The 15693-nt window shown below is 32.9% G+C and overlaps 2 protein-coding genes across 3 annotated transcripts; both read right to left on the bottom strand.

The window, feature by feature from the left end:
* Positions 1 to 178: 178 nt before the first annotated feature.
* Positions 179 to 4892, bottom strand: Arl8 (ADP-ribosylation factor-like protein 8). The gene is made up of 5 exons (XM_088258361.1): positions 4626 to 4892; positions 4397 to 4477; positions 3040 to 3113; positions 1584 to 1745; positions 179 to 1393 (listed from the first exon to the last, which is right to left on the bottom strand). Exons 1-5 carry the CDS (start codon positions 4746 to 4748, stop codon positions 1270 to 1272), a joined length of 564 nt encoding a protein of 187 aa, XP_088114487.1. The 5' UTR covers positions 4749 to 4892; the 3' UTR covers positions 179 to 1269.
* Positions 4893 to 7210: 2318 nt separating this feature from the next.
* Positions 7211 to 15410, bottom strand: LOC148310483 (transcription factor cwo-like). Of its 2 annotated transcripts, XM_088258350.1 has the most exons (5): positions 14996 to 15410; positions 10518 to 10596; positions 9207 to 9396; positions 8836 to 8988; positions 7211 to 8388 (listed from the first exon to the last, which is right to left on the bottom strand). In XM_088258350.1, exons 1-5 carry the CDS (start codon positions 15052 to 15054, stop codon positions 7355 to 7357), a joined length of 1515 nt encoding a protein of 504 aa, XP_088114476.1. In that variant the 5' UTR covers positions 15055 to 15410; the 3' UTR covers positions 7211 to 7354. The 2 variants fall into 2 exon arrangements, with proteins under 2 accessions (XP_088114476.1, XP_088114477.1); XM_088258351.1 differs by lacking the exon at positions 7211 to 8388 and having other exon boundaries at positions 8842 to 8988; positions 9220 to 9396; positions 14996 to 15176.
* Between the last annotated feature and the right edge of the window lie 283 nt (positions 15411 to 15693).

The following is a 15693-nucleotide window of genomic DNA, read 5'->3' as shown; positions in this document are numbered from 1 at the left end:
AAGGAGTAATAATTAATTCAATAGTGTTGACCTTTTATAATACTATTGTTCATTAAGATAATTCAGGCCTTTTTTGAACTTACCCAACTAAACATAAAAGTTAAACACCAGACAGGCGGAATTAGATGAACTGTTTAATATCGATTTGGTTTATCTTAGGAGTGGAAGAAAAAAACAATTAAGGAGATACTTTTATTGTGAGATTTGACAAATTTGCATTCAATTAAGAAGTATACTGACTATTTGTAACCCTCTTTTACAGTAAACCCAACTAGAGGATTTTAAGTTGGGATTAAAATACATGAATGTCACATAATATGAATATTTAATTCAAATATATTTAAAAAAAATAATTAATTAGATACCAATAACATAGACTGAAAAATTTCAACATTTTGTGCCATCCGTAATTGAATCACATACATAATTTTTGGCTTTCGCATCAAGTTTTTGAGTATTGTAATATTGTTAAAATACATGTAAACATGATGTTGATATATTAAGTGAATGTCCCCAAATTTCGCTCTCGGGTTCATGGCGATAAGTTTTTAAGAGTAAAGCAATGTAAATTGTAAATATGTATAAGATCTCATAGATCAGGTCAAAGGCTTTTTATTCCACATATTATCTTATTAAGACATGTTCCGAACCTCCGATTTTGATTGATTCTGATATTAAAGCCAAAAATTAATTTCTATTTTGTAATCAGAAAACCAAATTAGGTAAGAACACTCAACAAACTAAAAAAATCAAGTCAACCGGTGTGATCAAGGTTTTTTTTATTCTCAATGTGCCTAATATCTGAAATGACTAGCTCTTAGATTTTAACAAAGAGAAATGCAATTCTAGTTTGTATGTATAAGATATTTTAATGACAATGAAAAGTATAAACAAAAGAATATCAAATGAACGTAAATTTATAATTTATATATAAAAAACATTGGTTTAATCCATGTCATGTAATCAGCGCTAAGGTGCATCAAGTCGAATTGCAATATTTTAAGAAAATGCAGTTGGGGAATTTCATATCAATTTAATACATGTGTTATAGTGAACCTTTAATCACAAATACAAATTTAAATTGTAACTTTGATGTAAATTTTCAAATAGTTACAGAGTTGTGGCAACTTATTGATTAAAAAAATGCAGTAAAAAAAAACAGAATGAACAGTACGCAATAAGAACTCCTAGTAATAATTCTCTTATAATATATGGATTAATAATACATATGCATTATAGCAGCTAAAGTAACCAATAGATATTGTACATTCAACGAGTAGCTCCCGACTTACTGTGTGCAATCAACCATTGCAAAGTTATGTCGATATTATCTTTTTCTTTACAGGAAATGGAATAGCAGCATATCTCACGGTCTTGTATGGCAGACAAATTCCTGCAAATCACAACAATCCTGCATAAGGAATATCGGCTATTTAATACTTCAAATTGGCTATTAAATTATGATCTTTTTCATTTCTTTATTATATTATATTCTTGAGGAAATATAATACCAATCTATGTACATATCTAAATATTAGAAAATGCAAGATAATTCTTGAATAAATAACAAAAATGGTACATACATTCTTTCTATCAGTCCATTCTCATCGAGAGCGTGGGGCAGATCCCTCTTGTTTCCCAGCACTAATACGGGGATACCAGTCAGCTGCTGCTTGTCTAGCAAGCTGTGCAGCTCATTACGAGAAGCTTCTATCTTATCTGCGTCTGCAGCATCCACCATGTACCTGTACAACCATTCTTATTTATACATTCGCAACATACTACATACCCCCCATATCAACAAATCCAGCCGGGTCTCACAATCAGCAAGGACCAGTCCTAAACTATCGCAAGTTTATTCACAGTTAAAATAGACAAATAAAAATATTAACCTTATAAAACCCTTTAAAAATAAAATGTAACTAGTTGATTACTTCACTCGATTACTTTGTATAAATAAATCATAATAAAAAATAATCAAGTTGGAGCAGGAGATCTAAAAATAAATTTAACCAACTGTAAAAATCCGAAAGACAAGGATCCGAAGATCTAGGTCAATATTGTGACTGAGGAGAATATAAAATTTTTAAAAAGGCAGAATTACATGAGTTAAATCTCATATAGATTAAGACAACATGACAAGCACTGGCAATAATATTACCAGGAACCGAAGAAAAATAATATTCAGTTAATTTGATTGAATACTTAATTGGTAAATTACCAAACATTAATTTATAACATCTTAAGGAACAAATGTTTGTCTGGGTCTAAGAAGTGCTAATAATACACGCATAATAACCCAGAATAACACTATCAACATCTGAATGATGCCGGAAATGGAAGAAATTTAGTCTTTGGGAACATTACACAAAGAAATTATAATAACTATTTGATGTTAATATTATACTTCAAACATATTCAAATAACATTATCTTAAATAAATAGACCATAATATTTGCACATAAAAAGTTTTTCCATGAAGATATCTCAAGTATCGACTATATTTGCGTATCATACTTATTTACATTATTATTATTTTATTTATTTTTTTAGTAAGAAATATTTGTGTTTTCAATAAAGAACTTTTTTTTTATTTGCGATGCTGTTTTCAAGAAAGGCTAAAATGCTTATAGCATAAAATTAGGAATGTTGTAGCAGAATGAAGATGGAATCACTGGGCAATATAAAATATTTCTGAGTAAAGTTGGAATATTTTGTATTAAAATTCGTAATGTGGATAGGTAAATACTATATTGTAACAATGTAAAAAATATCTGTGTAATAATATTATTCTTTATTCACTTAATTTTCTTAAAATCTGCTTATCCGAAAAGATGAAACATTTCCACCTCTATAAAACTACAATATATGGTGATTCATATATTTATGAATCACTGTGAACTCTTCCCAATATATTTTTATCAAACAGATTATGAATTACAAATGTATCTAGCCACCGTGTGATAATTACTTTTGTTTGCATTTTAAGCAGTCTTGCTCGGAGAAAAGCTTAGCAAATGATTTATTAAATATACTCACACAATAGCATTAACACCCCTACAATACCTCTCCCACATTGATCGGAATCTGGGTTGGCCACCAATATCCCAAACCTAAAATAAATTATTTTATTAGTGTTTGGAATTGCTAGAGAAAATGTGTTTTACCTGTACAGTAACGAGTTATTAATGAGAAAGGAATGCCATCTGCATAATTGATAATATGGTAGATTTAACCTCCAACCGTGGAGCAATATGCAACCTGGTCAAATATTTTGTAGAACACTTCATACGGAGAGGTTTTATAATACATTTTTATCAAACTTAGTTCAAAAGAAAGAGCTGAACACGCTGGGTGTAGGTGGATTACAGAGTAAAGAAAATATGTAAGTAGAGCTGAACACACAAGTGTATGAGAATTACAAAGTTAATTTGTTACATGCTCGTTTTTAAGTGCCATCGATAATCAGTACTAAAGAAACCATTTTAATATTTTGAGTGTGTCCAAATTTTTGTTTTACTACACACAGGACATATTCATTTCAAGATTTTTCTTTAAAAATTCATTCAATTCATTCAAACCCTTATCCGCACCCCGATGGTGCACAGGGTACTGCGGTGTTATCTTGATCATTAACATGAAGGAAAGGTGATCAGCCCTCCGCTTCAGATACCAGTCCAGGGTAATATTGAATAAATATTAGAGTGAAAAAATCACTTATATTTATTTGACCCTCCCTGGGAATCAAACCCGGGACCTCCAATACGGTAGCCGAGAGAGCTGGCCATTACACTAAGGAGGCGGACGCATGTGTTTCTTTAAAAAAGTATAATGAAATTTAAAAATGATATTTCAGGCCTTTTCTAGTGCGAGAATGATTCAGAAAAGAATCTTGCATACATTTCATGTTTAGGTATCAACTTGATAATTTCAACCATAGATGTCGCAGTCAAAGCATTACTGGAAAATACAGATGTTTTCCAAATTCTAGGAATGTGGTCGTCAATCATGGGTAGAATGGAAAATGTTAAAGTAATGTATAAAGCGATCACTTAAACCAACTAATGACAGGTCATAAGCCCTGCAAATGCCCAAACTTAAATAATTCCATTTCAATGGACTATTTCATCTATGTTCAGATATCAATCAAAATCTTTAAAAGGATTTTAAGCTAGCAAAAATAATTTTAAACTACACCTAGTCAATATTTCATCGGTTATACTGCTGTTGGATGAGATAAATGGAGCACTGTTTTTTAAAAAATTTAAATTTGTGACAAAGACAAGAAAGCACACTAAGAACTAGAATGTTTTTCATAAGTGGCTAATCTGTGGAGCCACAAATTCCCTTTTCGTGAAAAGAAATAATATTCCTTAAGTACGTGAAAATATCTCACCTTAATTGTGACATTTCCTTTTGTTATTTTCCGCATATTAAATCCAACTGTTGGAATCATATCCTCGTTGAATTGACCAGACTGCAATATAAAAAATAGATCATACATTTTTTTATAATTTAGCAGGTTTTAAAAGAACACAAAAAAGATGCCGAAATGGAAATTGGTTACCAGAAACTGAACATTGGGAAAATATTGAGAAAAAAACCAAAATAAATTATTTACTTACTGCTATGACATTAACAAACGTTGTTTTTCCAGAGTATTGTAATCCAACTAATGTCAGCTCCATTTCTTCCTTCCAAAAAAGACTTTTAAACCAATCCAAAATTCGATTAATTAAAGCCAACATCGTGGATGTTTTTCTGGGCACAATATGGACCAAGTAAAAGATGTGAGTAGACCGGTGAACGGGTCTCGTATTATTTATCAATGAAGAATGACAGTGGACAATATTGACAACATGCACTTCGCCACAGCCCGATTGTCAAATTTCAGTGTGGCATACAATCATTGGTATTACCATACGTAATAAACGGAAATATAAATCGAGCCTACGCAAACAATATTTTTTTTGTTCTGTTCCACAATTGTAACTGAATTTATGTCACGCGTGCATTCGCTTGCGCGAAATTTCGTCCAATTTCACATGCAAAAAAAAAATAGAATGATAAAAGTCTATTTTGCAGCTTTACAGGGTCCAAAAACCACGGAAGCAGATTTCTGCCATTATTATCAGTTTATCAAAATTATCTTCTTTCTATTTGTCCTGACTAGAATCGTTTTTTTCAAAACGTTCACTTCACGTATAATAGAACTAGAAAGTCCTTTTATTTAACACAAATTTTAGTGGGTTTCTTTTTTTAAAATATCTCAAATTTGATCTATTACCTTTTAGGTTTAGATAGTAATGATATTGAATGTATTCATTAATTTAGAGAGTGTGCTATCTCAAATAAAAAACAGGTATATAAATACATACTATCTTATTATATGGTGTACTTTATACATAATTTATGACAAAACCTCATAATTTACATGACACTTAGTAAAAATCTTTACAGCTGGACTAGAACACCACATTAAAAAAGATACTAGACCCAGTAGGAATTGTACAGGACTAAACATATTCATAAATGTATGTTATTAGGAATATTTAATTATTATTTACAAAACATTATTTTGTGTATATATATATAAATATATATATATATATTTATATATATATATATATTTATTTATATATATTTTATTTATATATATATATATATATATATATATATGTATATATATATAAATATATATATATATATTTATGAAGTCAGGATAATGATGGAGAAAGCTGTTGAAAACCTAAAAACGACCGACAACCAATTTGGTTTTAAAAAAGGATCGGGAACGGACACAGCTGTCTTCGCTGTTAAAAATACTATAAATATATATGTGCGCCGAAATACGCCAGTATATGCCTGTTTTATGGATCTCAGGAAAGCATATGATACAGTAGTACATCACATTTTGGAAGAAAAAATACAAAAATCAATTGAATGTTCTACGACGAAATGCATGTTAAAAAATTGGAACGAAAATCTCATTTATAGAGTAAAATGGGGGACCGAAACCTCAACTCCGTTTAAAGCTCAGCGAGGACTCAAACAAGGTGGAATCACATCTCCTAGCCTATTTAACCTTTACGTGGATGCATTACATGATAGGTTAAACCAAGTAAATGCGGGATGCTCCATAGGAGGAGGGAGAGTGAATGCCATCTCATACGCCGATGATATGGTCCTGATGGCACCATCGATAGCTGGCCTACGTAAACTTATTGCCATTTGTGAATGTTATGCCACAGAAAACGGCCTAGAGTACAACGCCAAAAAATGTGAGCTTGTGGTATTTAAACCCAAAAATTACTCATTAAAGGTACCGCCCATAACTATAAATGGACAAGAAGTTAAGCGGGTAAGTAGCTTCAAGTATTTGGGACATATCCTACAGGAGAACTGTGCGGATGATGAGGACATCAAGCGCCAGTATCGTGCTCATTGCGTGCGGTCCAATATGCTGACACGCCGCTTTGCCCACTGCTCCGCGCAGGTAAAAAATAGACTGTTCCAAGTGTTGTGTACGCAGCAATACGGCAGCGAACTATGGTGTAAGGTTACACAACGAAGCTTAAAGAGCATGAAAATATGCTACAATAACGGCTACAGAGCTTTAATGAAGTTACCCCGACACTGCAGCGCGAGTGGTATGTTTGCCACAGCACGCCTACCACATTGGGATGGCCTGTTAAGGCACCGAGTGGCAGGCTTCCGGGAGAGGCTGATGAAGAGCTCCAACCTCATCATAAAGCGGCTTGTGGAGCACAGATGGGGGCTGGACATGTGGCGGCACTGGAGCGCAGTGCTGCGTTTGCCAGCGAGCTAATCCTCGTCTACATCTCTCCAAATTTATTATTATTTTTATTTTTATTTTTATTTTTTATTATTTCTTTCAATTTCTTATTTCCTTCTTATTTCTAATTTCATTGTTTTAATAAAATGTTGTAAAACATATATGGCTGACTAAGTATTGCACCCACCACTTAGTCAAGCTGGAATAAAGAGTTAAAAAAAAAAAAAAAAAAAAAAAAAAAAAATATATATAAATATATATATATATATATATATATATATATATATATATATATATATATATATATATATATATATATATATATATATATATATATATATATATATATATATATATATATATATATATATATATATGTGCATATGCTGTTGATAATGCGTAGTTAAAATAGGACGCAAGCGGTGGTTAAACTGTTGATATAGGAGTTTGGAGATTTTTTTCTTTGAAGATAACATGAAAAATGGGATATTTTGCACTCAGTTGTAAAATGCATACAGGTTCAGGCACTTAACTAAAACTATAACTAAAACAATATAACTAAAACTGTACATTTATGGTCACAGTATGTAATGAAATGTTGGGGTCAAGTTCAAGTAAATTATATTTATCCAAAAAAGGTATCAAGCAATCATAATCTATTTTTAATGGTACATAAAAAGTACCTTTACTGTGTAGTACAAATATTGGAACTTGGTGACAATTGAATTGAGACAAGTGGAATTGAGGTGACAAACTGATTGAATTGTTTTGATGATCAATGTCACTGGTCTTGCTGCTTTCACGAGAGTTCAAAGATACGGGGAATTCTTGGTCAGTTCTCATCTCCGGGGTATCATATCTAACATAATTTGGTTCCATTTGATTTCTCAAATACAAACTTTTGGATGTGGCAAGAAAATCATCACGTATATAAGATTTTGTCGATTGAAAGTAATCAAATCCTGTATGATGTTTGTTAGGTCTCTTCCCTTCGTCTGGTGTCTGTTCTCTCTTTGAAAAACTGTCACTGGAACTAAAATCTTTATGATGTCTCATTTGGGATTGTGAGAATCTTTTTTCAATTTTGTTTTTAAATTTATATTTATTTTTAATATCTCTGTCACAACCATCATCTGCGCTGAAGCTTCTGTTACTATTACCATGTGGAAATGATTCAGTTTTCTGAAACTCGTGGAATGAATTCTCTGAGTATAGCTCAGACGTAGAATAGGAAGCAGATATTGGAGAACAAGAGTTATTTATTGTCAAGTCTGGGGATCTTGGATAACACCTTCTGTTTGTACTGTGTACGGTGTTCATTTTAGTATTTCCATTACTAGTATATGTATCGGATTCTTTCAAATTCTCCCTGGATATATTAGATTGTCCTATATTGTTTTGATTTTTGTCATGCATTGGAAACATGTCGAAAGATTTTTGTTTTTTAATCGTTGCATTTTGGTTACATGTTTTAAAATGTTGAGAAATGTAACTTTCAATGGGTTGTTTATGGGAGTTGAAAGTATCAGTCGTGTCACAGGAATTATCATTTCCCTCCCTGTTGTTATGGCAGTGTACGAAAACCAAGCCATCTGGAAACAAAAAATATGTATTGTCATCATTTTTATCTCTGTATGTACAAATATAAATAATTTTGCCAAAGAAAATTTCAGTAAAAACGATTCTATTTAAGGAAATTTTCCTATAGACAATTTTACTAGCTTCAAAATTGGGCAACTGAGCTAGTCTGGGCCCCCATTTATTATTGCCTTCATATTACTAATAACTATTTAATTAACATGCTGAAAAAAAAATGAATTCGTTATTTTTCTTTTACCCCTATCCGTAGCCAAATTATGCGTATGGGCACCGGATCAGATTGATACAACTTTATGGAGGCAAAGTGATCAGTCCCACAATTTTTATTAATATAATTACAACCCTCACATAAAGAGGATCCCTAACCGTAAAGATCATATAAATTAGAGATGTACTTTGGCTTCAAATATTAGTATTGTAATAACAGTAAGAGTGGTTACCTGTTGAAAAATTTTCATAGCCATGTTGCAGATGGTTAATAAGCTCGCTGTGATTATAGTGGGTAGACAGGTACTTTGAGGCCTCAGATATACATTGTCGGTAGCCTATCTTGATAAAAGCCATTCTATCACTGTCTAATAATGTTTCCATATCTGCAAACACATTTAATATTTCAGTTAACAGATATTTGATATTTAACCATGGACAGAATGGTAAATTTTACACAAGTGTAAGTTATCACTCAAACCAGCTAATGACAGGTTATAAGCCCCATAATTGTCCGGACTTGCGTATCCTCATCTTAATAATTTCTCTACTAAAAAATCAGTTGAGATCTTAAAAAATAATGTGTATTATACATAAAGCTCACGGTTATTCCGAACTTTTTTATGCAGTTGTTTTATATACTGAGCTGCCATTTCGATTATCTCCGTCTTTTCAATACGCCCACGTCCCTTCTTCAGGTACTCAGTTGGGATGACTTGTGCCAAGTCAGCCAGGCAGTTATTCATTCGGTCGCGACGCCGCTTTTCCACAATCCGATGAGATACCGGATCTTGCTGCAAAGCAAAAAGTTTTCATGAACGTCAACCATGCATTCATCTAGTATTCTCAAATGCTTATATCTCGAGGTTTATATAAAACTAATAGCTAGAAATACATGCATCAGTATCAACATTCGCGTCTGAGCCATCTGGAAAAATTACATACCGTTTGATTAATCTTCCGAGTTTTTCGCCGGACAAATATAACATTTATATAGTCAGCAGGGATATTGTGGATAATTGACACTTCTGATTTCTTAAGTGAATATTTTCTGATGTTAGACACGTATTCCCCTTTTATACCATGAAAATACTACCAATACTACCAGTTATTATATTATCATGATACTATATTCAAAAATACAAACATCTTTTCTCAATTTCGAATTACATGTGTAATATCTTTTCATTAAATTTATTGTAATAAATTGTTTATGTATTTATCTTAAATAAATTGGACAATTAATTATTGGGAAAAAAACATTTTTTATCTAAAGATCCCATTAATCACAATGGGTTTTATAATGGAAAGAATATAAAGAATAAAAGTGTAAAAAAAACAACAACTAAACACCCATACTAACTTAAAATAAATCTTGAATCGAACCCCGATGCTAGTTGCGCCATTCCTCAGTTGAAAATCCATCCAACTAATTACATTAAATTATGTTATAATAATATATCTCGCAGTCTCTTAAGGAATCAACCAGCGGAAACATTTAGTCAAAATCATTATTGCTATATAGCCAGTATTTGCATGCCATAAATATTGGATGTCTGTCTAATAGCAGAAAATATACACGTACGAAATCAGTGCCATTAAGGCGGAAGGGAGTTTATTTAGGGTATGGATTCCCTCTTTAAAGCTCCAGTTTTAAGTTTTAAATGAATACTTTTGTATCCAAATATAAGACCTTGGTGCGTAATGCTGATGTATATTAAAATTACCTCCGCATAAAGCTTTTAAATTTGGTCATGTTAAGAGATTATTTTAAGATAGTCATGCTAATCTACAAACAAAACGTATTCAAATGGAATCTTTCCCATTTTTGAAAAAAAATAATAAATTTTAGTTTATTACTAAGTAATATAGGGTTTTGAAAAAGTTTTATTTTTATTTTATTAAAGAAACTTACTCGACTCTGCTTAGAACTCTTTATGATGTTATCTGAATATTCACAGTTCTCGATATAAAGGGGTATTTTTCTATCCACACTGAAATCAAATAATGTTTTATGTTAATATAAATAATCCTATTTGGTTAATATCATATGTAACACTCTCCTTATCATTATTCGATCACTTTGTGTAATACCACTTATAAACAATACTTGATGACTACCGGTTTTGGAATAACCATTCCATCATCAAGTCAACTGTAGACTAAAGGGTCTACAGTTGACTTGATGATGGAATGGTTATTTCTAAATTATCTACAGTCTCCTATTTACGTAAAACAAAAATTATTATTATTAATATATGAAAGAGAGAAAAAAGATAAAGGAACCACAATGGAAATATGTACATATTTTCAAAAGCGGACTTGAAGTTTAATTTAATTGGTTATTTATTATGGGTAAGTCTTTATTAATTGCTTTACTTATTTATAATTTTTCAAGATTATCTAAACCACGGGTGGCCAACCCGCGACGGCTTTACGTGCGGCCCGCGGTCATGTTTGAAGAATATATTTTTAAACCAGTGATATATTTGAGATACACGGTTTGATACATCAACAAAATTTAAACGCTCAAGTATTATCTATGAGCCAAGTATACGTGTTGTTATAAAAACAGTGAACAATACATGTTCGTACGCTCTTCAGCATCCCCAATGGCAATCTTAAAAAATCTCAAAAACCAGTTGAGGTGTCCAACTTCAACTATTAAAATAGATTTAGAAAAATTAAGTAAGCGAAAAGCAACTAAAATCTCACACTGAGTGGCCATTGATAAATTGGTTTTATTTAAAATAAAATTCTTAATATTGTTTGAATTATGTGTCCTTATTAATAATTTTGATTTTTAAAATTTTTCAAAATGTTTATTACTATGCAAATACATTTTTTGTTGGTTCAATGTGTGTTGTCTTCTCACATCTGGTCGTAGGAATGTTTTTTTTCACGATTACCCTGATTGTATATTCTGATTACCTCTGCATTCAAATTATTTATAATACTTATAAAAATACATGAAATTCTTTGTTAAATTTCTATTTTTTTTTTAATGTATGCGGCCCTTGAGAAAATTTTAGGTCATCGATGCGGCCCGGGGTGCAATTTGGGTTGGCCAGGACTGATCTAAACGAAGACAAGTTTTATTTACATGTAAAATTTCTATGCCAGTTAAGCCAAATTATTATCTTAGATATAAGGTGATTGGCAATTTCAGAAAAATTATTATTAAGACACGTTAATTCTGATATTTAATTGACGCGACGTCTATCCAAAGGGCAATTGAAACAATTGACACTTACACCCCGGAGACGTCTGTTGTTTTCACAGAAATCCTGTAAATTAGGATTATTTATTTAGGGCAGTGATCACCAAATTTTTCGAGAAAAAGGTCGGATTGTTTTTTTTTAACCTTAGAGACAGGATGAAAAAAATATTGATAGATAAATCAATATTTATTTTAATGCAGGAATATCGAATTTTTATTTACAGATAATTAAAAAAGAAATAAAGTAATATTAAACGCCTCCCAATTATTAAATAATTTTTTGTGTAATTTTACAGTTATACATATTGTATGGATGTTATTCTATCTGTTGAGCTACAAATAAAACAATTAAGATGAATACTCGCTCGTATTTGCAAAGACTCACGTTTTATGAAAGCTAATTTTGTAAATGAAAATGATGAATGAAATCATTAACCATATTGGCTGTTATATACGGTTGACGCTCTCTTAACCGGCCTTGACGGGAACGACCTAGGGCCGAATAAGGAAGAAGCCAATTAAAGAAAAGGTAGTGAATAACACATTAAAATAACATTGTTTTCAAAACACAGAAAACACTTTTATTCTGTATAAGAAACCCACACATTAAAAATTAACATTTCACAAACTGTAAAAAATATGTACAGGAAAAAACCAGACATCACTCTTATTTTTTTTAAAGTAGGCCTACAATGGATTTTAAAACATTTGTTATTTTCTGCTGCTTCTTGTGTTGAATTGACTTTTTAAAAGCGTAGTCACACCATTTTTTTATGAACATTACATCTACTGCAGTAGAATCCTTTTGCTGCTGAATGTACATCACCGCCACCTGTAGAGCCTCTTTTTCTTCGTCGTGGCCAACTGAGTTTTCTTCTTCGTACTCCTCACAGTAGACTTCTTATTTCTCTTGTGCTTCGTTGATAACCGCCTGAAATATCTCGTCATCATTAAACTGTCTTTATTGCTTATTGTCTGCGTGTATTTTGCGCGCGAGGCATTCCTAGAAGAGGCCGGTTAAAGCGGCGCAGGTTAAGGAGCGTCTACTGTACACAAAAACAGTCTAAAAACATCCTTTATATGTAAAGTATGTGGAATTCGATATTTTTCCCGAGTGAAAATAGTTTATTATCCGAGAACTCTCTCAAATGCCCAAGTATTTGTGCACTACCTATTCAAATTCCGATTGGTGAATGAAATATAGCTGCCGCCAATTTACAACCAAATGACAAAATTCTATAAAATTATAGAATAGAATTATTTATTCGAAAAAATCAGGAATTATCGGAGGGCCGGAAGAAAATCTTGCGGCCCGGATGATGGTGACCACTGGCGTAAGGTGTTAGGCGTCGTCCTAATACAACACGATTACGCGATCATCGCGCATTCACGCGAATTTTACTCGTACGAATCCGCGATTAAAAATACAGATCTCGAATAAGTGTTCTAATTGGCAATCGCGCGATACGGTCGCGCGACGAAAATGTTCGATAATCTATTCGCGCGAAAATCGCGTCGCGTCGTCGGGGACGAACGGACGACATCGCACGAACGAGGACTCGCGCGGCTATCTACTAGGACACCCGATTCACGCTATCGCGCGAACGCGTGATGATCGACGACGCCTTATGTATTGCCCCTGACGATGGCGTACTGACGCCTAACCAACTGGTTAGATTTGGCAGAATACCGGATATCCGGATAAGCTTTTTGGGCCTGCAAAGTCTAATCACCTTTGTTGACATGAAAGGTTGTTTTAGGTAAAGCTCCTATGGAGAATTGAACACACCATAAAATGTCCGAAAAGGAAATTGTTTGTACTATTTTCATAAAATCCAAATCACGGGCGAAACTGGCTTCAAAAACAGTAGTAAGTTGTCACCTGCATCTAATTAAACGTTAAGATTTTGGAAAAAAATCGTACAACGAACATACATATATTTTTAGTGTTATCGTAAAACGTAAGTAATTTTTCTTAATCTTCCTTATAATGAAATCCCTATCAGCATCCAATAATTATCTCGACCATAACAAGATTATCAACTTAAGCTGGTAATGTCAGCCCCACCAGAAAAGAAACCGAGAACTCACGGTAGCCAATCCAGATAACTAACCGTCGCAATACGAAGGCGGACATTTTTACTCGTACCACTCTGTTACGTTGTGCCTACTTATTATACATATTACGGCAATGTTTTATTAATTATGGCAATTGATACGAATTATTTTGGTGCTATCTAAAAAAAATAAGGCTCAAAACCAAACGGGGAAAACAATATTACAAAAATATTTTTTCAAATAAAGTTTTGGAAAGTTTGGAAAAATCTATTTAGATCTAAATTAGAATAACCCGATAACCCTTCCCGCGGCCGACTTCACCTCTTCCCCACATTTCGATTTGACACTTGTCACGTGTCAATATTATCCCGATCCACATAGAACGGTGAGGTGCGGCAGTACATTTTTTTTAAATATATTATTTATTTTTATTACATCCATGAGTACCTACTTAAAATTGCACTACATTTTTTAACAGAAAATCTAGCAACCTGACTGGGAAAATGCATTAAAAACTAGTTGTAAAATGGGGATCTAATAGTAACGTATTACAGTGGTTCGGATTTCAGGTTTCATACACATACCTAATGAGAAAGTATTTTTGGATGAAGTATTTTGTAGATCACAATACATGTCAATTTTTTTTTAAATTACAGTTACCCATTAAGCATATCTATCATTATTCATTTATTTATTTTATAATTTATATAGCGCCGTTTACGTTCTACAAAGTTCGCCGTTTACGTTTTACAAAGTTTCCTCAAAGGCGCTTTACAATTTACAGTTATTTTGATATATAGTGGTAATTGTCATAATAATTTGTCTGATGTAGTGTGTATCCAAAACAATTACAAATCATAAATTAATGTTGAGCCATTCTCCTGTAACGTAGCCATAAAAACTTTTTTTAAAAAACACAATCGTAGGTGATCATTGCTTGTTTCAAATACTATATATGCCGCGCAACGGTCGCTCATCCACCCAGTCACGTTTTCCGGACACGAGCCACAATATACATATACATTCAGATAATAAAAAGTGTATATTACAACGAATAAATTAATTTTCCGACTTGAGCACAAAATTGCACTCGCAAAATTGAAATGAGAACTTACTTCTCGCATTTGATGATATGCTGAGATGCACTCTCCCTAAGTGGGGGAGTTTCCAACATTTCTGGCAGCAGTGCAGGACTCGAGAGCAGGATGAGAGCCGGTTAGCAGAAAGCTAGTAGTAGGTATGAGCCGGAATCGGTAAAGAATCAACCATAGATTATCACCACCGCCACTGTGTATACTAATCATGCGATCATGGGTGCCAGACGTCCTGTAGCGCACACCACTAATATAAGAACTCGGGTGCTACGCACGTGCCCGCACTAAACATTGCCAAGATAAACATAGCCCGAGTCGTCAGCTGGCGTTAGCTCGCACACTCGTAGCGGAGATCGGCCGAAAAGTCGTTGTGTCCTTGCCAGATTAGGTACACCTTAATAATGTTATCTGCTTCGTACCGTGAAGGCCGCGCAGTATTTTTTTTAAATCGGTCAAAAATACAATTTAGTCATTATTTGAACAGCCGGAGACTTATCACATTAAAAAATGACAACGTGACATGACTTAAAATAGTTTGATATATTAAAGCATTTGATAACTAGCGGGCTCAGGCTATTTGACCATGTTTGATTGGAGATCGAGAACAATAAACGATATTCAACATTCAACTGAATCCGACTGCCGGCAACCGCCCAAAACGCGTAAATTTAAACCGTAATAATATTTACGATATATTATGCTATACTTAACGTTCGCGA

Source organism: Brachycentrus maculatus, unplaced genomic scaffold (genome assembly GCF_059751285.1).
Source record: "Brachycentrus maculatus isolate JH-2025_06_01 unplaced genomic scaffold, ASM5975128v1 h1tg000093l, whole genome shotgun sequence".
Lineage (NCBI taxonomy): Eukaryota > Metazoa > Arthropoda > Insecta > Trichoptera > Brachycentridae > Brachycentrus > Brachycentrus maculatus.
This window is presented reverse-complemented; position numbering and strand designations above follow the sequence as displayed.

Excerpts from the sequence above, each read along its gene's own strand:
- Arl8 (XM_088258361.1), bottom strand. The coding sequence starts at position 4,748 with ATGTTGGCTTTAATTAATCGAATTTTGGATTGGTTTAAAAGTCTTTTT. Across the intron at positions 4,478-4,625 it reads CGTTTGTTAATGTCATAGCA|TCTGGTCAATTCAACGAGGA; the intron begins GTAAGTAAATAA and ends TTTATATTGCAG. Across the intron at positions 1,746-3,039 it reads AGGGGTGTTAATGCTATTGT|GTACATGGTGGATGCTGCAG; the intron begins GTGAGTATATTT and ends ATGGTTGTACAG.
- LOC148310483 (XM_088258350.1), bottom strand. The coding sequence starts at position 15,054 with ATGTTGGAAACTCCCCCACTTAGGGAGAGTGCATCTCAGCATATCATC. Across the intron at positions 10,597-14,995 it reads CATATCATCAAATGCGAGAA|TGTGGATAGAAAAATACCCC; the intron begins GTAAGTTCTCAT and ends ATTTGATTTCAG. Across the intron at positions 9,397-10,517 it reads AGAGTTCTAAGCAGAGTCGA|CAAGATCCGGTATCTCATCG; the intron begins GTAAGTTTCTTT and ends TTTGCTTTGCAG.